The sequence below is a fragment of the Tripterygium wilfordii genome, chromosome 20, assembly GCF_013401445.1.
Source record: "Tripterygium wilfordii isolate XIE 37 chromosome 20, ASM1340144v1, whole genome shotgun sequence".
Lineage (NCBI taxonomy): Eukaryota > Viridiplantae > Streptophyta > Magnoliopsida > Celastrales > Celastraceae > Tripterygium > Tripterygium wilfordii.
Window position 1 is genome coordinate 1,752,865 of NC_052251.1, and position 19,707 is coordinate 1,772,571.

The 19,707-nt window shown below is 35.4% G+C and overlaps 3 protein-coding genes across 3 annotated transcripts; 1 reads left to right on the top strand and 2 right to left on the bottom strand.

Moving 5' to 3' along the window:
* Nucleotides 1–970: 970 nt before the first annotated feature.
* LOC119986720 (NAC domain-containing protein 7-like) lies at nucleotides 971–5,861 on the bottom strand. Its single transcript, XM_038831393.1, has 4 exons — nucleotides 5,381–5,861; nucleotides 3,021–3,205; nucleotides 2,651–2,922; nucleotides 971–2,054 (listed from the first exon to the last, which is right to left on the bottom strand). The coding sequence occupies exons 2-4, from the start codon at nucleotides 3,178–3,180 to the stop codon at nucleotides 1,377–1,379; spliced, it is 1,110 nt and encodes a 369-aa protein (XP_038687321.1). The 5' UTR covers nucleotides 3,181–3,205; nucleotides 5,381–5,861; the 3' UTR covers nucleotides 971–1,376.
* Nucleotides 5,862–14,878: 9,017 nt separating this feature from the next.
* On the top strand, nucleotides 14,879–15,900 carry LOC119987393 (auxin-responsive protein SAUR36-like). The gene has a single exon (XM_038832293.1). The coding sequence runs from the start codon at nucleotides 15,283–15,285 to the stop codon at nucleotides 15,751–15,753; it is 471 nt and encodes a 156-aa protein (XP_038688221.1). The 5' UTR covers nucleotides 14,879–15,282; the 3' UTR covers nucleotides 15,754–15,900.
* A 427-nt stretch (nucleotides 15,901–16,327) lies between these two features.
* LOC119987392 (vacuolar-processing enzyme) lies at nucleotides 16,328–19,615 on the bottom strand. Its single transcript, XM_038832292.1, has 9 exons — nucleotides 19,279–19,615; nucleotides 19,036–19,200; nucleotides 18,157–18,313; nucleotides 17,916–18,001; nucleotides 17,630–17,829; nucleotides 17,444–17,492; nucleotides 17,127–17,336; nucleotides 16,838–17,041; nucleotides 16,328–16,741 (listed from the first exon to the last, which is right to left on the bottom strand). The coding sequence occupies exons 1-9, from the start codon at nucleotides 19,495–19,497 to the stop codon at nucleotides 16,559–16,561; spliced, it is 1,473 nt and encodes a 490-aa protein (XP_038688220.1). The 5' UTR covers nucleotides 19,498–19,615; the 3' UTR covers nucleotides 16,328–16,558.
* Nucleotides 19,616–19,707: the final 92 nt, after the last annotated feature.

Here is a 19,707-nt window from a genome sequence, read left to right on the forward strand (position 1 = left end):
GTTGGTGAATGTTGTCATGCATGCATTCATGGAGAATGTTATATATATATGATCCTATATACTCCACCATAATTAACTGGGTTATGCATTTTTTTTAGTTCAAATTTCATTTCTCGTGCTCCAATGTTGGTGAATTCGAATTCGTATTTTAAAATTATGCTGAAATATCCTTTAGGTAGTTGACAATCTCCTATGTGTTCTACCATCAAATAAAGCGATACGCTAGGATCACTGAATATTTTCTCTTCGTTATTTAGATACAAATAGTATGTACTGAGTATCGTACGTGGACACATTTGATTCCAAATAGATATGATATTAATGTATTGGCTGAAGGTGTAGATTTTGTTTATTTAAGCACATTCCAACATGTATAATTGTCTCATTTGGAATCTAAGAGCACTAGGGCATAAGAAATTAAACTTGCACACATCACACATACTTGCTGACTGAAACTGTTGAGGGTGAACCCATATGTAATTTATGGATAGTGAAGGAAAAGTGAAGGTTTATAACTGAAAAGACTAGATCTAATGGGGCATTTGATTCATAATTGTGCGAGTTGAGTGTGAGATGAGAATGGGGGGTGAGCATGGTCATATTTGGTATAAAATAAAGAGTGAGCATGAGTGTGAGAATATTAATAGTACAATTTTCATATTATCTTTTTTTCTTTTTAGAAAATAAAAAAATATTTTATAATTTAGACATCAAAACTCATTCTCTCTTGTGGACAATAGTCATTCTCACTATTTTGGTGAATTTGGCTATTCTCCATAAAGGAGAATAGAGGGTTGAATGAGTTTAGGATTTCATCCTCCAAAACTCAACCAAAAAAGATAATATACTAATCTCACCATCATTCCCTCCTCAAAACACCAACCAAATGCTCCGTAAAAATCATAAACTATAACTTTTAGTTATCATATGGGTATATATATATATTTAGGGTGAAAGCTAGGAAACAAAGAAAAAAAAACCTTTTGGCCAGATATATATTCTGAAGCCACAATAAGTACATAGATTCATAGAATCTAAAACTTTCAAATGTAAAACAAAAAAGAAGTTACGAATTTATAGAAAGCCTTCATGGCAAGCTACATTCAACATATTAGTATATATATGTATATATTTAATATTAAGCCGAGACTAACAATATTGCTCAATCGGCCATAGAAGTCCACTGTCTTCGATATCTAACATGGTTATCCTAGTATTAGTCAATAGACAGGACACCATATAATACATATATATAACTATATAACCCCTTATATAGTCATAAGACAAATACCATATATTTTTTCAGTCTTATTATATACAGAAACCTCTGCATCATCAAGTCTTCATCAATAATATTTCATATCATATATAAACTTTCACTTCCAAAGATCAATTTGGCAACTCGACGTGGATGTCATCGCGTACTCCTGTTCGACAACTTCTTGTCTCTTTGATTGATCATGATCATTAGCCAGCAACTCCATCTGTTGATCATCATCAACCACATTGAACAAATTTGTTGAATTACTGTAATTGGTTTCCTTGGCAGAATGATCTCCATGATTAAACTGTGACGCAACGAATTTGTCGAGGACGCGCCAATCAGTGACTTGATCCACAGCTTGATCGCCATTGTTGTTGTTGTTGTTGCTGTAAATTGAGCTCAGATTTTGTTGCAATTGCTGATCATCTTGAGTACTTGTGAGTGTTGAATTTCCATATGGGACACTAACACTTGCAGCTGATTGTGGTAATTTGGGGCTTTCTAGCTGAGGGAGCTGAAGGAAAGGGTCATGGTGATGTTGAGGTGGGATGTTGTAGTGCTGATGGGGATGATGATGATGCAATTGATGGTCAAGTTCTTGCTTGCAGCCTGGATAGGGATGAGGATTGTATGGAGAGGTGTAGAGCTGAGAAATTCGACGCGGAGACTCGCCGTCGGTGGGCATGAATGAGAGCTGATCATCGTACCAACAAGGGGAGTCATATTCACTCATTTTTCTAACTGTTGTCATTCTCTTCTTGAACACCCTGCACACAGCCCATCCTTCTTCCTGTTGCATGCAATACCATCACAATATTATCATACAGCAGTCTTACATATCACAATGTACGTGTTTCGTCCCAGCTAAATCATATGCTGAGATAGACGCACACGATTTCATATGAATCATGTTCGTTCGTCTCAACATTGGAGATAGCTGACACGACAAACACTAGAATGCTTAGTATCTTTGATATCATATTGGCAACAAAAATAGCATTATTAATGATGAAAAACAACTACACTTAAATCTACATATCAAATTTACATGAAATTCATATCCAACTCAAGCTGAACCAGGATTTTTATATGTAAATGCTCCCATGATTTTGTACCATTATCCATTCCTATTCATGCATGTAAAAACTATAATACTTGCTTTTGTATATTTTTTTCTTCATTAGTATATGTACTCACATATGCAATCCAGGTTCCATTTTAGCTGATGCATACTCCTCTTGTGAAATGTAAATAACAAAGTGATATTTTCAAAAAAATTCATACAAGTATGTAAGATATATACCATTACTCTTGAACACACACAGACATATATATATATATATATATATTGTAACATGGAAAAATAAATTTAAGAAATATACTTGCCTGAGGTGTTCCATTTTCATTGGTTTCGAGCCGATATTCATGCATGATCCAATCAGATTTCTGACCATTTGGAGCTCGTCCCTTGTAGAAAACTAGGGTTTTTCTCATGCCAATCAAGCTGTGTCGAGTATAAATAGCCTTGTCTCTTCCTGTTGCTTTCCAAAACCCAGCTTTTGTTGCTCTATTAGTCCGAGTCCCAGTTGGATACTTCTTGTCTTTATGGCTAAAGAAATACCAATCACTCTGCTCTTCGCTCCCAATTCTGCATAGCTCTACACAAAAATCACCAAAAATTAATCATTTTTCTTCTTCTTTTGAGCATATTTAATTAGCAAATTATGGGTACGTATAAAGTTTGATTTTATAGTACCTTGAAGATCCCAAGGCTCAATCTTATAGAGATCAACTTCTTTGATCACATCCAAATCGATACGTTTTGAAGCAATTTTCTTTCTTAGGTAGTAATCAACAAGTTCTTCGTCGGTGGGATGGAACCTGAAACCCGGTGGAACATGAGAAAATGTATTCATATTCTTCCAATGACTTGAACTTAATCTGCAATATTGAAACGATCAATTATCAGTCTCATATATATATGATATCTATCAAAGAATATTATATAATTAATGATGTTGCATGTCTAGTTCTAAGTAAATCCAAGCAATTGTTGCCAAAGTCGTAGAAATTAATCTTATATCTACATGAAAGATATTACTAATCGCAAAATCTTGACATCTTCAAAAGTTGTAGGTAAAAAATCTTGCACACACTCATGCACACACCGGTGTCATGCGTGCGCATATTTTTTTTGTAACCGAGAATTATACTATATAAGCTTACTCTTTGGATATTCAAAATGAGTATAAACTCGGGTTGTCAGTCCCGCACAAATAAAAATTTCCCACCTAACAACGGGATAAGTTGAGACAAAACCTAAGCATGGCCACAACGGATATCATGCGGACATGTTGATGACACAAAATAGTTTCTTATGGCCACTCACCCCATAACAACAAAAATGTTTTGTCTCTTGACATATGAATTAGTTAGTCATTATTAATGGTAAAAAACAATCAATTTTCACCTACTTTTGGTCCCCCTATATCAATGCAGTCCAACACATACTAAAGCAATCAAACATATTTGAATAGTCATGCTGCCATGCTTAGTTGACTAAAGCTCATTTGAGAAAAAATTATAATGCATGAATCATGCCTATTCATAAATAGAGAACATCGACAACCATGCCAAATTCATTATTATGAGAATTAAGATTACATTCAACATAGGATCATTATATATCGATTATGGTTTATGGGGAAAAAAATATCACAAGGATTATATAGATTTGGAGGTTCCACAATTTCTTAAAGTATACAATTAACATTTAATGGGGAAGAAAAATTCAGACTAGTTTTAAAAATTGAAAAACAAAAATGTGATGTGATATGACTATACAATTTTAACGAATTGTGAAGCCCCCAAATGCAGATTTAATATATCCAATCCAATTTTGTTTAATAATGACTAAGCTAGACTGATGTAATTTTGAAAACAATTCAGGTGGAAAGTATTCCAATTCATCATGCATATTTAACTCTTCCTGAAGCATGTAACTAATAGTTATTATGTATCTACACTTATGCATACAAATCACTAACATGCATTGCTGAACTGTAACTAGTGAAGATGGTTGTAGGAGTATTATATATGTAGAAGACTCATAAGCATTATGATGTCTTTATAAATCAAAAGTGAAATGTATTGTATTGTTTAACAACCAGCTAGAACTCTTTACAATGTTTTTCTCCTTCTATTTTGATAATTTACTATGATTGTTGAGGGCTTATAAAAATCCATTATAAATGACAAGCAACAACGATTGAAGAAAACAAATATGATCAGAAGAAGAGGGAACTAATGCTGGAGCTATATATAAATATATATAATTGGAACTAAAATTAATTCCTTGTCAATTCACAAATAACCCCAAAAAAGCTCGAGGTTATTAGAAAAGAAAAGGAAAAAAGAAAAAGAAAAGTAAAGTGACCTACAAATCCAGACATATACCAAGAAATGAATATCACTTCCTCGTTCTCTTTTTTTGAATTTCACACATGGTTTATTTATAAAAAAAAAGGTGATTTTTATCAAAAAAAAAAGAGGGAATCCTTAACTTATGAGAAAATCAATGTAATGGAAAGAACTTTACATTGTGAAACAAGCATAAAAGACAGTAATTAACAGATTACACTGATCATCAAATAGAAAAGAAAATAGATAGTTATATGCATATATATACACACACACACACAGACATAAACATATATGTATCATTCATTTTTTCTATAAAAAAAATACGAATCAAGATATCCTCATACCCTTCATACCGTAACCCTAGCTATGATCCTAGAATATGAATTCATGGTCGCATGAAATGAGATCTAGAAAAACATATGAGCGAAAAGGCATATTCACTGATCAAGCACAGAAGCAGACACTTTGAAATCAAAACATCAAACGTAAAACACACCCAAATCAAAACCAATTAAAATCGAAAGTAATCTAAAAATAAGACACTGAATAATAAAGGTGTGATCATTTATATTTCATGATCGATCTAATATAGCTGGAACTGGAATAAAAGCATACTCCTACCTTTGAAGAAGAAACCCATAAGAGAGAAGAAGCTAGCTCTGGTAATAGTATAGTTTAAACAACAAACCTAACCTTGATAATTAATTAATCCTCCAGCTAGCTAGAGAACATGAACACTGTGCCACTTTTATCACTTCTTTCTCAGATCCGGTAGAAGGAAGCCTCGTATTCAAACCAATGATATTCAAGACAAGACAGCTAGTAGATTTTTGACACTCTTAGCTCACATACGATTGATTGAAGAATGAAGAATGTGTCAATGAAAACCAAACCAGACCAAACGAAAGAAACAAACAAATAAGAGATCAGTGTTTTAAAGGAGATCCTCGGGAATTGAAGTGAAAGAACCCCAACTGGTAAGGAAAGTTCTTGTCCAGTTGTTGTCGATCAGATCCCGAGGAAGGAAGGAAGAAAGGGAAAAGGAAAGGGTGATCAAAGAGACAAGTGGTAGGGTTATATAACAATACCTCTCTTTCTCTCTCTATCTCTCTCTCACACACACACACATGCCCTAAATAATCAATCTTCTCTTCTCTTTTTTAAATTCTCTCTCTCTCTATCTCTCTTCTTTATCTTTTGAGTGGAGGCTTGATTGCTGCAAAAGCTTTGAGCCCAGAAAGGGAGACGGATAATAGCAGGCTCAAGTTATATATTTTGCCAGTGAAAGATTAAGAGTTTATATTATTGTACATAATAGAGAGAGAGATTGAGAAAGAGAGAGAGGCGGCAACCTCTACCAGCAACTGATGGAGACCATAGAATGTTCAATTATTAAAAGTTGATCGGACGGTAAGGATCAGTTTTGGCTTCTTAATTATTGAAGTTGTTTACACAGGACCATATATATATATTTGTGTGTGTGTGTGTGTGTGTTATTATGAAAAATAAAGAGTAAAAGAACAAAAGATGAATAGTAGTGCAGTATGTGCAATCAATCAATTATATGTATGATATTTTTTCATTGTGGTCACCTAAGCCTAAGGTCATCATCTTATATTCCACTCTCTCACACTGTTTTTCTTTAAACCAACTTTTTTCCAATCTCATTTACTTGCATATTTAGTTTATACAGACTCTCAAGACTATAATCCAACATTGGTATAGCACAATCACTTCGGGTGATTTATAAGTAAAGTTCATACCCTTCACATTAACAACATATTTTCTAGGTCTAAGTACTGCTGTGAGATGGTACATAAAGAATTAAACTTTGTGGACCCGATATATCTATAGTGAATCAATAAACCAAAAGAGGACAACATCGTTACTGTGTTTTTACATACATGCACCTCGTGATAAATATTTATCATCCTGATTTGATAAACGATTGAATTATTATTAGTTGAGTGCTTCTTATAAATTTCACCATCCATCTTTTTGTTGATAAATATATTGCAATTTGTCATGGTATTCATAAAAGAATTGTTAGTTCCCTTATCAAATAATTTTGAATTATTATTAATTTTTTGAAATGGAGGAGGGGATTCGAACCCTGATCACTAAGATGATACACATCAATTTTATCACTCCAACTAATGATTAGGGTGTGAAATAATTTTAAATTAATCGGATAACATTACGACAATTTTCTTAAGCCTTTGGTGTTATGTATGGAACTTTTCTTACATTTTCTTCTTTTATCATCAACAGGACCACAGTTCCATGGAGAATATCTTAATGAACACCGTTCTGTTCCTTCTGGTAGAAAGCTAGCTTGAGTCTCTCCAGCTTAAATACAAAAATAAATAAATAAATAAAGTTTTAGTTCAAAAGTGCAAATATTTTAAATACTATATACATATATATACTTTCCAAAACACCCTTTTTAAGGTTGGTGGTCTTTAACATAATTAAAATATTTCCCAGGCCCTCACCAGCAACTTCACGCGGCTTCTGTTTGGTTGGTCCGCAATTTTTTTTATATTTTCTATTTTATCCCTCTCCCTGAGATGGGCCCCGCCAACCGACTAAAATACATCTTGACAGTGACACTTCTCCAAATACAATAATACTATTAAAAAAATAAAAAATAAAAAAAGAAAAATAGACTAGCACGGCTTTCAAGTCATTTAATAAGCCATTTGAGCCAATAGGCCCAATACCATTCGTGGTGGAGTGTGGGACCCGCTGAACTGGAATGATGTGAATGAAAATGAAGAGGGCTCAGTACGTGGCGGCTAATGGTCCGGCGTGGGCTAGCCCGCTATCATTAGGGCTCGCGGGTGCGAGTGGGCCCCATCCCCGTTATCCCGGCTCTATTGCGGCCCCCACGCAAAGAAAAATACATTGGCCCCACACACACTGCACTTTTGATGCCTTCCTGGCGTGCCACGTGTGTATCAATTTTAGAGAGAAAAAAAAAACACCTTGTGCATGCCGATAAGTTAAGCTACAGCAAACCCTCGTCCCATCACCTTTCTTTTTTGTTTTTTTTCTGGCCGGTTCTTCGCCTAGGGTTAGGGACTTGGGAGGCAAAAGACTTGCAAAGTACAACAAAGTTGGCTGATTAAATCTGTAATAAGATTTTGCTTAAACAAGTATAGAAGTGAAGCAAAAGTCTCTCACGCGATCCAAGTGTCATCTTGGCCCCACATATATATGCCTCAGCCTCACGTGGCAATTCACTATTAGTCATGCTTCTCTTATTAATGACATTAATCAATGAGGTGCTTCAAGATTAAAATTGCGCATCAACATCATTCACATTGTGGTAATTTTTTTTCGAGAACTACATCATAGAAAATTGTCTTTTAAACATTCGATATAAGTTTAAACTTGGACTGTCGGACATGTGTGAACAAAATTTTTTTACCTGACGATAGAATAAGTTGAGTTAAAAGTCACCGTGTGACTACAAACATATTATTTTTAGTGAGAATCGAGCTCTGCTTATTCCATATTGTTTCATGTATCTAACTTCCTCATGTGTTTGGACTCTCTTCAAATCACCCAAACAAACTATAAATACGAAATTAGGGTTGGTCCATATATATGATTACGTTACAAATGGTAATATATATATATAATTTATGAATTTAAAATCCAATGATCGTAATAAAACACAACAAAAGTTGGAGGTCACAGGTATGGAGAATCACATGTTGCATATGTCGTTGTATACTGTGTATTTCTTTTAGACACTTTAGTATGTATTTGGTTTGCGATCGTATGAACAAATAGCTAATGCGGTGATAGCATGGTTAGGTACACTAGGCTTTAAAAGGCATGAGCAGATATCATCGTTAAGAAAAGCCATTGAACTGAAATTTTGTTTTGTAGTACATAAATGAATATTAAAGATGTGGATTAATTAGCAATAGTTAATAAAAGAATGTTAAATCAACCGACTGTGGGGTCTATTTGATTGATTGCTGATCTAGACCCATTATTGCCTTGGTTCCCCACGTTTAACCATGGATGGGCATCGGGCAACTCCTCTAAAAGTCTAATTAATTGAATTTAGAAAAGAAAAACTAAAAAGGGTTTGTCTTTGCTGTCTCTCTTCTCCTCCTCCATCCCTGCATTCCATGAGAAGCCATTAATTCCTTTTGGTAATCTTGGTCAGTTTCTATTGGCTACCAACCTTTCTTTTTCTTTAATTTTCTTTAATGAGCATGCAGCTAGCCTTATTTAGAAACTCAAACATTCTCCAAATTTATTTTTTAAATATCAAAAGAAGATGCTAAGACGAATACCCACTTGGCCTCTGACAAATGACAGCCCCTAACAAAATTGACAGAGATAAAGAATAATTAATCAAGCTGTTAATGCATCATTAATCCTGGTTACTGAAAAGTAACCCTAAATTATATAATTCAAAAGAAACATGTATATATGATTAGCGTGTCTTGTAGGGTGGCTGTTCTGGAACTGACTTCTGCTGCAAGTAGTTTTCTCTGTCTAGTATACACCTAGAAATTGAAAGGGTATGTATCTATGGAGTAAAGCTCGAGCTATATCAAAATATGCAAGTAGGCTATACGTTTCATATATATATATATGTTACATCAAGGTAGACGACCGTTCACTATCTTGGTATCTATACAAATCTATGGGGCGAATGTGTCTCTTGAGGGATGCAATGAGTTATCATTTATGTATCTCATAGTTGATGTACATAAACACTATTAGGATCAGCACAAGGTTGTAATGTACCTACTGTGAAAATCTATGTTTACAATGGACTGTATGGATTAATGGTGGAGACCCGTTATGATTGTTCCTAGGCCATTAACGTGGAGATTTACGTTGGACCGTTATGAACATTACAACCTATTACGATGTAACCACACGAGCATAGAACCTGGTGATCACTAGCCCACCTACATATACCCCCATCCTGCTAGTCACAACACAAACTCCTACACTCATCAAGTCGGAATAGCTCTATTCTCTCTCTCAAACACTCTCACTATGCATACTCAAAGCAGATGGTGTGTTTGTGGGGTTCTAGGCTAATTAGTGTAAAGAAAAACTGCAAACGACTCGAATTTCCTTAAATTGAACGTCCAATTACATTAGTCATTTGCAATATAACAAGTTTCTATTGTAATTTGGTGCAATTTGCTATATATATTTTTTTTACTCTATGCACTAACATAAGTAGTACACGCGCAACATCACGCGGCAGACCAAGATTCATCGGAATGACATTAAAAATCCATCGCTGTCGTCTAAAAAAAATGATTACGGATGACTATAAATTTAAGCACGTTTGTTTCTTGTCTTTTCTGTTGCAGAGATGACTAAGTAACCTCCTCCACGCCCTAACACGTCGCCACATGTACTCCTAGCTAGCTATATTTTTCTTGGTAGCTTAATAATTTGTCCTCTTATTGTCTGGTCTGGTTGCTTCCATGACTTTAAAGAGAGATTTTCTACTCAAAATGGTCATGAGTTTCATTAAAAAACGATATTTAAAACGATCAAGAGTTGCAAATTATAATTTCATGTAAACACTGAAAACCTTAGATCAGTCTAATATAACTCAGTCAAGTGGTTTTTAAGCAAAATTCAACCCCTCTCAAATTGAAGAATTGTTTTTTGAATCTAAGAATCAATTACAACGACCCATTAAGAACAAATATGTGTAAGTCCGTAATCCAGAATGGACAACATCTTTAATGTATTTGTACTGCAGTGCTGGGAATTCCAACATTTCATGTGCTTATTACTATGTCTAATACCCGAAATTGATATATATGTGTTGGTGCAGGAGTACAAAAATAATACAAAAAATACGAAGAATTGAAGCTTGATCGTATTGGACTGGAGATTCAAGTCCTACGCAGTTCTTTGGTTCAGAACATGTACACCAGAATTCTCTTGGCTCGACTACTCTGGGATACTTGCGCTTGTGGGTTGGATCCATATCCATGCTCATCTCATTTACCCATTTACTTGCTCCCTCTTATAATTAATTGGTGTTTACTCCCATATTTTTTTCAATGTGAGATTTATTGTTTCCCATTCAATTAGATAGGTTACAATAGACAAGTTAAATATGGTAATAAATAAAATGATTGATTACAATATCATAAATAATTTATTCTCTTCTAATTTAAAATATATAACGCCAACAATATGTATCATGAGCATGTCATTTACATTTTATTTACCACAAAATATTAATTCTACAATAAATTATAAATTAAATATTGCGTACATTGCATGTCATGCAGTGATAACTAAGGTGTATAAATAACTTAATTATGATTCATCAAATATAATGCACTCATTATACTCAACCACTAAGGCACTAAGGCATAACTACTAAACTTTTAATCTAGAACTAATTAGATCTACAAATATAGACGGACAGATGGATGTTGCCCATTACACTTCATTTATAGGCTATGGCACGTTAACTGATTAGCCATAATTCATTTTAATTATCGCCAAACTGAATGCTATTTGTGGCCATGATTAATATGAATTATAACAAATTAAATGCTCTCACATTAATTCAACTAAAATAATTAAGTTCATTCCAAGTATCATGTAATTATTACTAGCAATTGGGCTTGGGAAAATTACATTCTGTAGGTGGAAGAACTAGTTAATTATGGATCAGTTGATTTTTTTAATTATCGGAATTAACTTGATTATAATTCTATTGTTATGATATCCATAACTAGCATATATGTTATTTGAGTACCAAACACACATAATGCAAATAGCATGATTGAGTACCAAACCAACCGAGCGTAGTTATATATAATGCCTACAGTTAGGGTTGTCCAAAAAATCGTGTCAAATTGAACCGATCGATTAATTGATTATTGTTAAATATATATTAGTGAGAACCGATTGAATAATAAAAAAAACCGATCAAACCGCTAATAACCGATCAATTGATCTGTTAAATTTATGTCAAAAAATTGAAAGAAAAAACAAAAAACGTGGTCACCTACAGCCTACCCAACCCATATTAACAAAAATATATAGATGAAATGGCTTTAATTGATTTCATGCTTACCATTTAGTTAAGTTGACTGCTGACTATTCACTTTAGAGGTCAACTATTGTTGCACAAAAACATATGCACACAGTACTGTCATCGATTACTGTTTGTCGCTCGAGGGCGTGATGGCTAATAATTACAATTAGGTGTGTTTTTCAACGGATGTGTCTCTTCAAGAGTGTTGATTATTGCAAGTTATGAAATGAAACTATATGAACTCGGGAGATCTTAAGTTCGATTTTCATTAGAACCAATATCTTTGTAGCTAGTCACACGTTAGACTTTGACCCAACTTACACTGTCGTCATTTGAAAAACTTCCGAATTTAAACCTTTATCGAATGTTCAAAATACAAAATTATATGGTGCGCTCTCAGTTGCCTAAAAAAAGAGAGAATAATTGAGTTTTGGTTTATATGTCCCGTTCAACATAATAACACCAATTATGGCAATGATAAGTGAGATTAAGAAATCAGAACAAATAAAGGGGAAAAGGAGAATGTAATGGGGAATGAAATAAAATGAATGATTACCATCATACACAATTTTATCTAAGCACAAACTTTCAAAACAATCTGGAATGAAAAAGTCAAAAGTTGTTCAGCATTGCTTGTGAGGGACCTCTAACATGTGCATGGATCAATTTGGTCACATTTTAATGGAGCCAATGTGAAATGTTCTGGCATGGCAGTAGTGTGTGTTTGAGCAAGAGAAAGGGGGAGAACTTTCTTTAGAGAAAGTAGGGTCTTGTCCCACAAAGCAGTTACAAGTGATGAAGAAGCAATCCTTAGGGATTTTAGTGGGGGTTCCTCAAAATATAAAGGTCTTTAATATTCGTCTGGTAAACAACTCTCGTGCACAAAAATGAGAGTAACCTCTATCTTTTGCTCACACATATAGAGATACAAAGAGCTTCTCTTCTTTGTGGGCTCTCCCATTCAAATTCATAAATTTCAAAACGTGACAAAAATAGAAGATAATTTAAATATTCATCATTAAATGATTTTAATTTTAGGACTCTCCATCTCAATTTGTCATCCTAACCCATTACTTCCAGCCCAAACTGATATTGTGGGCTACACTCAATGAATCTCATGGCTTGTACAACATGGTGGCAATGGGCCCAGTAAGACTATATGGTTTCTTGAGAAGGCCCATGAAAAAAATTGATAGCTTGAAGAGGCAGTTTCTAGATCCTCTTTTATTATTAATTAAGGCCTCAATTAAATCAAATTAGAGTCTTCATTCAAAATGTGTTTTTGTTTGGTATATATTGGTTTTTGTATTGAAATTATGGCGCTGGAGTCTTATGATCTGCACATGACGGTAGAATGACAAATCATGAGACATTTGCTAGAAATCGAAGCCCAAACATATCAAGCATATTATTCGCTCTGAGTCACAAGCCTCCACGAATTTGTTCTTCGTAAGTCATCGCCATTTGTATTTAGTACTTATAGTCCCACAAAATGTGTCACTTGTGTGAGAAATGCTATGACTTTACGATGTGGAATTTAGTCATGATAGAGGGTGTTCGGACATTATATCCTTATACCATTTGTCGCCATTGAAGCTTTGATTGGATCAAACATATAAAACAAACATGTTAATACTTAATTATTATTAAATTGTCCTGATATGTCATATAAATAGCCAAATATTCAATAATTTGTTTCTTCGAGTGCACATAATTGGTCGATGTTGTAGCCTTCGGACACAACGTAAAGGTTCGGTCACCGTATATTAGAGTTTATGTCGTTATTGATGATCTCAATCCCTCTACATCTATAACTCAATCCCTCTACATCTATAATTGATCCATCTCATCTCAAGCAAAAGTGACATGATCTTAATTTTTTTTTTGAAATACTAGAGAGAATTATGTTTGCGGTTGAAATCGAATTTTGGACTCACATATGTCTAACTCAGTCGATTGCCAATCAAGCCAAATAACATAAGACATGATCTTATTTAATCCCTCGTATCTCAATCACCAAATTTTTGGCACTGATGAAAACAGGGAAAGTCATTCCATTTTCGTTTACTCCAAAATCTAAACGGTAATTAACATGGTATCAACATTTTTTGTTTAGTAGGTAAAATCAATCAAATATGATTACTTATATAGGTTTCGTTTGACAGACACTTTTGTCAGTAACATATATGGTGGCTAGCAGATATATATTCTGGATAATAATGGTAGCAGATGCACTGTTTGAAATACGGAAAGCGTTTGATTCGACTTTTGTTGATAACATATATGATTTGTAATTGTTGTGACAAATTATATGCAAAGATAGTATGGATTTTAGTTTAACAGATAAAAAATAGTGAAATAAATTACAAATAATTTGTAAATAAACGTAACTAATTAAAATAAATATACATATTTAAATAATTAAATTGTTAGCCAATTTAAAATTTAAACAATAATTAAATAATTAATTATTGGGAATGAAAAGCAATAATAATAATAATTTAATTAAAAGAAATAATTATTGGGAATAATTAAATAATTAACGAATTAATTAAATAAATTATTAATTAATCAATTAAACGGTATTAGCCTATTAGGCGTATAACAATAATAATATTAGATCACCTTGGGAATGAAAAGCAAAATGCTTGTAAAATTGTTACAATTTCTAGCATCCCATCTAACAATAAAATGCTTGCAAAATTGTATGGGAATTGCAGTCAGGAAATGACTGTTTGGTTGCCACTTAACATACATGTTAATGACTAACATAAATGTTGGGCAAAATGGCTTGCCAAACGCAACCATTATCTCCAAGTAATCACCATTTTGTGAATTTAGGTTCAAATCTACATCCCGATATAACTTAATGATACCACCATTCCAAATAATTTAAAATCAAGAGTGTTACGGCTCCCAACAATTGGGTTTCAATTGTTGAGGTGTAAGCACAAGATTTAATGTGTTTACACCTCAACAATTAGAATAACTAGGATCCCAGTTGTTGGGAGGGATCTTTATCTTTTTCATGTATGTATAATTGTCTCCAATGGAAACCATGAGAATATTATTGTTCATTGTTAGTGTTAGTGTCCCCACATTGTGAAGTCCGCACCGCGTGTGCCGAGTGCCAACCATTACCAATGTCGCTCTTCCTCCTTATCTTTTATGGACAAACAGCACATTGAGCACTTGTGTATGTAACTATGTATACTCAGTGCAAGTTTGTCTCTGCAAAACATCCAAAATAGCCACAAAAAGTTGCCGATTAAGTTCTTTCTGAATTCCCTCCCATCACCAGAACCTACGTAATATCCAAACAATCCGACCGAGCACCTCCACCACCTTCTATACGTATAAAACCATCCCCGATGACACACTTCTTAACACTTCGCATAACAAAAACAGAGAGACGAGCTTCAGCTATGTCACTCACTGATTTCTTAGTCTAAATTGATTTTTCGCAGAAACCCATTTTGATTAGCTTTATCTCAAGTAATACCCATTTCTTAATTTCTACTTTTGATCACAAATCATGAAAAAGTTGAGGTATTTCAGGCTGGGACGCAAGGTAGTGACTGTTTTCAAATGGATTATCCGGCCAAGAAGAAAGCAAAGACGCTACCACTCCTTGGATAATCCGACCCGGCGGAACCCAATTTCCAAAATCTGTGATTTTGCTCAGTACATCCGACGCATCTGCTTTTCCAATTCGGGTTACCTTAGACTGGGTCAAAAACGTGACCCGGTACTGGCGGTACCGAAGGAACACCTTGTTATGTACATCGGAGAATCAGGAGGAGACAGGCGGAGAGTGGTAGTGCCAGTGAAGTACTGCAATCACCCGTTATTTGTGGATTTGTTGAAGGAAGCGGAGCGGGTGTACGGGTTCACTCAATCGGGTGGGATCACGATACCATGTGGAATTTCGGAGTTTGAGAAAGTGAAGACTAGAATTGCCACTAATTGGCACCATTGCCGGCGGCCCTTGAATCAATCCCACTAGTTTAAGTTCGTTCAGATGTCTTCTTTCTTCTCCATCTCTGCGCATTCCAGTCCAACCAATGAATAATTGATGATTATTTCAACATTTTGTAGCTGCCATGTTTGAATGTTCTTATGGTTGACAAAATTGTGCAACATGATTAGGATTCTTACTACTAAGTCAAAGCCAATCATAGAATTCTTGGAGAGCTCTGCTGCTCTGGATAAGATCTCGACCACTCCATTGTTGAGGATAAAGATGGACGCATGAAACGCGTAGGCGGTTGTTTCCTAGGATTAGTCTTGGGCCTCAGAATTAGATTGAAGCCCAAACTCCTTGCCAATCCTTTCCTTGATCCAAGTGAAAATTTATACTTGTTGAGGCCCGGCCTAAACTCATGCCGAGTGCCTACTGAATACGCAATACCACACAACGCGTGACCACAAGAGTCCGAACATAGTTGCTAATTGCTATAAACCAAGACCGTTTCCAAACCGTAACATAATTTTTGTCCAAAGTCCAGACACTGCACACAAGGAAAAGCCTGAGCACACAAAATATTTCATTCTTCTTAAGCTCATTTTACTGTCTGGCATAAAAAAAAAAAAGCGTAAATAAAGGCTCATTTATTGTATGTTTGTTTACCCTGCCATCTCTTGGAGACAGAACACCTCATCTTCTTATACACGAGCTAAAATTATTCATTTCCAACTGTATTCACCTACCAACACAATTTACACAGCAAGCCATATTAGATGGCTCAAAAGAGATGACAGCTCCCATTTCAGCTTCAGTTCTAAGGTACCATGTTTTTCATATACTGAAATCAAGCACTATAACCTTGTTTTGATGGGTGCAATTGCCCTGCATTCTGACTGCTGCATGCAGCTCCGCTAGCTGCCGCCATAGATTCTGGAGAGGTACCGCTATTGCATATATTGGCGAAAGCACGCATGTATTTCATGCCGTACTGAGTCAGTGAACCGCAATGGTTTTCAAATACGCGAACCTACAAAACATATACGATTCCATGGAACTCGATTGCTATATATGAAACTAGAGAAGGCAATGAATTAATGAAAGGTGGGAGATGGGTTTTGTTTACCATTGATTTCAGGCATTCCCAGTCATCGACAAGGGGCGATCCCGTCGCCCTCACGGTACTGAGGACTGCAGAACCCTTTTGTGGTCCATACAGAAGTGTTCCAATCAATTCCATGCTTCCATCCAAATGTGTCCTGTGCCCCATTGTCTCTTTAATCTGCTTCAGTATTTCATTCTTCTTCGATCTATTCTCCGCCCTGTTGTACTGCGTGACACAAAACATACTTGAACGTGTTGCTTGGCTTGTGATCAAACCATATTTATTTATAGATAATGTAAGCAGTACTCACCATTTTCCAGAGGAAGAGAATCTCTGCGTCTCGCTGGTTTATAACTTCCATTTGTTTCAGTAAATGGAGATGATTTGGAGGCAAGTTCACAGAATTGGGATCAAAGCCTTGGTACAAACTAACCTTCTCTGATTTGATACTTGTATTCCCATATTCCATCACATGAGACCCGCCATTGTAAGTGAAAAGATTTGAAGTTCTTTCCTTTACCTAAATAGACAAGGAGGAACCATACCTTACTATTCAGATGGAAGGGAAAAACTAATCAAAATCAATTCAGGTTGGCCAAAGAAAGTTCAGGAGATGGTAGAGCATACAGTTTCATACTGCTGTTTTACAGTTTCTTTCTTCAGATTGTGAGTCTCACTGCAGAGAAGTGGCAAAATCATTGTTTAGTTCCATTCCCATATTGTGACTAGATAACCAAGATTTAACCAAGATACTTCCAAGTCAATCCAAGCAATTCATATTAACGACAGCTGTACAAGAAACGACATTGGTACCTGTCCTCCATCCAAGCAACGCTGTACAAATCCCCTAAGCAGGTGATGTATTCGGGAGGTGGTGGAGGATCCATCCCTGGACAGTACGTTCCCCAGCTACTCTCTTGTGCATTTGATGCTGTTGTTACATATATGTTTAAGTCCTTGGGCATCATGCCTTCGAAAACACTCCCGCTCTCACAAGCTTCGATGTATAAGACCTAATTAGCAACAATAGAAACTCCATCAATAGTCATATGTTTGCCGTTGAGTAACATTATATCTAACTGAAACAAGAACTCCTAACCATCTCTTTGTAGCTCCCAGATGCATGTTTCTTCTTCAAAACATTGATGAAATCCACAGCATACAGAAAAGGCAAGTTTGGCATCCCTACAATCCATGCCATAAAAGAATTATTAATCAAATCTTCACAATATGCTTGAACGTTGATTCTTATCAGAACAAATCGATAACATTTTATTTTCATGTAGCAAATGAATCAACAAACCAAGAACAGCAGCATATGGAGAATATGGTGAAATTACCAAGAACTCCAGGGCCTCCATGATCAGAGTAGTACAAGAAAATCCTGTCATTGGACTTGCTATCGACAACCTTTCCACTCCCGCCTTTTACAGCACTTTTATCGCCAAGAATCACTGCGTACAAATTTGCAGCCGTTACACTCTCTCCAGTGTAGTCCTGCCATGATTATTCACCATCAATCTCAAATTGTGTCATATATATTGACTGAAGAGTATCAATAAAAAGAGAAATGAAACTCTCATCATTTCACTACTCTTATTTCTTAACAAGCCTACTTCAATTAACATCTAGAAGAATTGAATACCATAAATAATTTCAATCTGATGAACAGTACTTGTCCTCTTAATATCATATATCATCAGAAGGGAACTTCAGTATCAGTATCTGCTATGATTTCCCCCGTCCCCGTATCAATAACCATTCCCTATCCCGTTGATAATTAATATAATCATTCCTGTTTTTTAGTTAAAGCTTCAAGGTTTCTTTCAATTATTATTAACTAAACTCAAGAGAAAGCAGGACCAAGATGGTTTGCTAGTAAATATAAAGCTCAACAGGAGAGCTCTAAATTTTTTTTAGGTTAACCAATAAGGCGGAGACACAAACCAAAGCTTTACATCAGCAGTTACAATGGCAGACAATAATTAATTAAAGCTGGATCCAATTAAGGTTGTCAACATAGTACGTAATTACTTTCAAGACAACGTGATAGGGAGGAAGGGAAAAAAAACTATCAGATCACTCCATGAAGGCCAATTATTATTAGAAAGAAACTAAGCACTATAGAACAAGATAACATTGATTATAAATTAATCAATCAACAGTACAAACTATTAAGGAATATTCCCTCTACACGGTGTTTGTGAGAAGCAACAAACCTTAGGCACCCCCGCATACACATCCTCTCCTTCTGGATGGTTGATGATCACTCCGGGCCTCGGATTCAGCTCATGCTTTGCTATATCATCATACATAAACACTACTATGTTTTCTTCCTTCAAGCCTCCTTTTCTTAGAATTTGGTATGCATGGCAAACATCAGCCTACACTCAAAACCCCAAAATTAATGCAAAAACTAAGCTTGAAACCAGATAAATGAAGTTTAGTGAGCAAATTGATACCTGGTGCCTGTAATTTCCATATCCAAACGAGCCGGCCACGAGAACTGCCCACCTTGTGCCAACCTTCTCACTATCATCCTCTGCTATATCTTCTTCCTCTGTAGGCATTCGGATTCTGGGATCAAAATGGTTCAACCGAGCTCCTATAGCATCAGAGGAAAACAGTATCAACAACAGAGTAAAGTACACAAAACCCAGATTGGCTAGATGGGTAGCCATGGAGAAAGTAAACCCAGCTCAAGAAAAACCAGAAGCGGAGAATCAACAAATTAAAACTGTGAGTGGGAATGAAGGGTCGGTCAAAAGCAGAGCTGCTTGGCGGTGTGAGATGTCATGCAAAAGCAGAGAGTGACGCGTGGGGAGGGTTTGAGTTAAGTGGGTCCATTATACCTATGATGGTACAAGTGTCTGTTTTGAGTTCCACCATAT

Excerpts from the sequence above, each read along its gene's own strand:
- LOC119987392 (XM_038832292.1), bottom strand. The coding sequence starts at position 19,497 with ATGGCTACCCATCTAGCCAATCTGGGTTTTGTGTACTTTACTCTGTTG. Across the intron at positions 17,493-17,629 it reads GTTGCTTGGATGGAGGACAG|TGAGACTCACAATCTGAAGA; the intron begins GTACCAATGTCG and ends ACTTCTCTGCAG. Across the intron at positions 16,742-16,837 it reads GGGAATGCCTGAAATCAATG|GTTCGCGTATTTGAAAACCA; the intron begins GTAAACAAAACC and ends TATGTTTTGTAG.
- LOC119987393 (XM_038832293.1), top strand. The coding sequence starts at position 15,283 with ATGAAAAAGTTGAGGTATTTCAGGCTGGGACGCAAGGTAGTGACTGTT.
- LOC119986720 (XM_038831393.1), bottom strand. The coding sequence starts at position 3,180 with ATGAATACATTTTCTCATGTTCCACCGGGTTTCAGGTTCCATCCCACC. Across the intron at positions 2,923-3,020 it reads TGAGCCTTGGGATCTTCAAG|AGCTATGCAGAATTGGGAGC; the intron begins GTACTATAAAAT and ends ATTTTTGTGTAG. Across the intron at positions 2,055-2,650 it reads ATGAAAATGGAACACCTCAG|GAAGAAGGATGGGCTGTGTG; the intron begins GCAAGTATATTT and ends TGCATGCAACAG.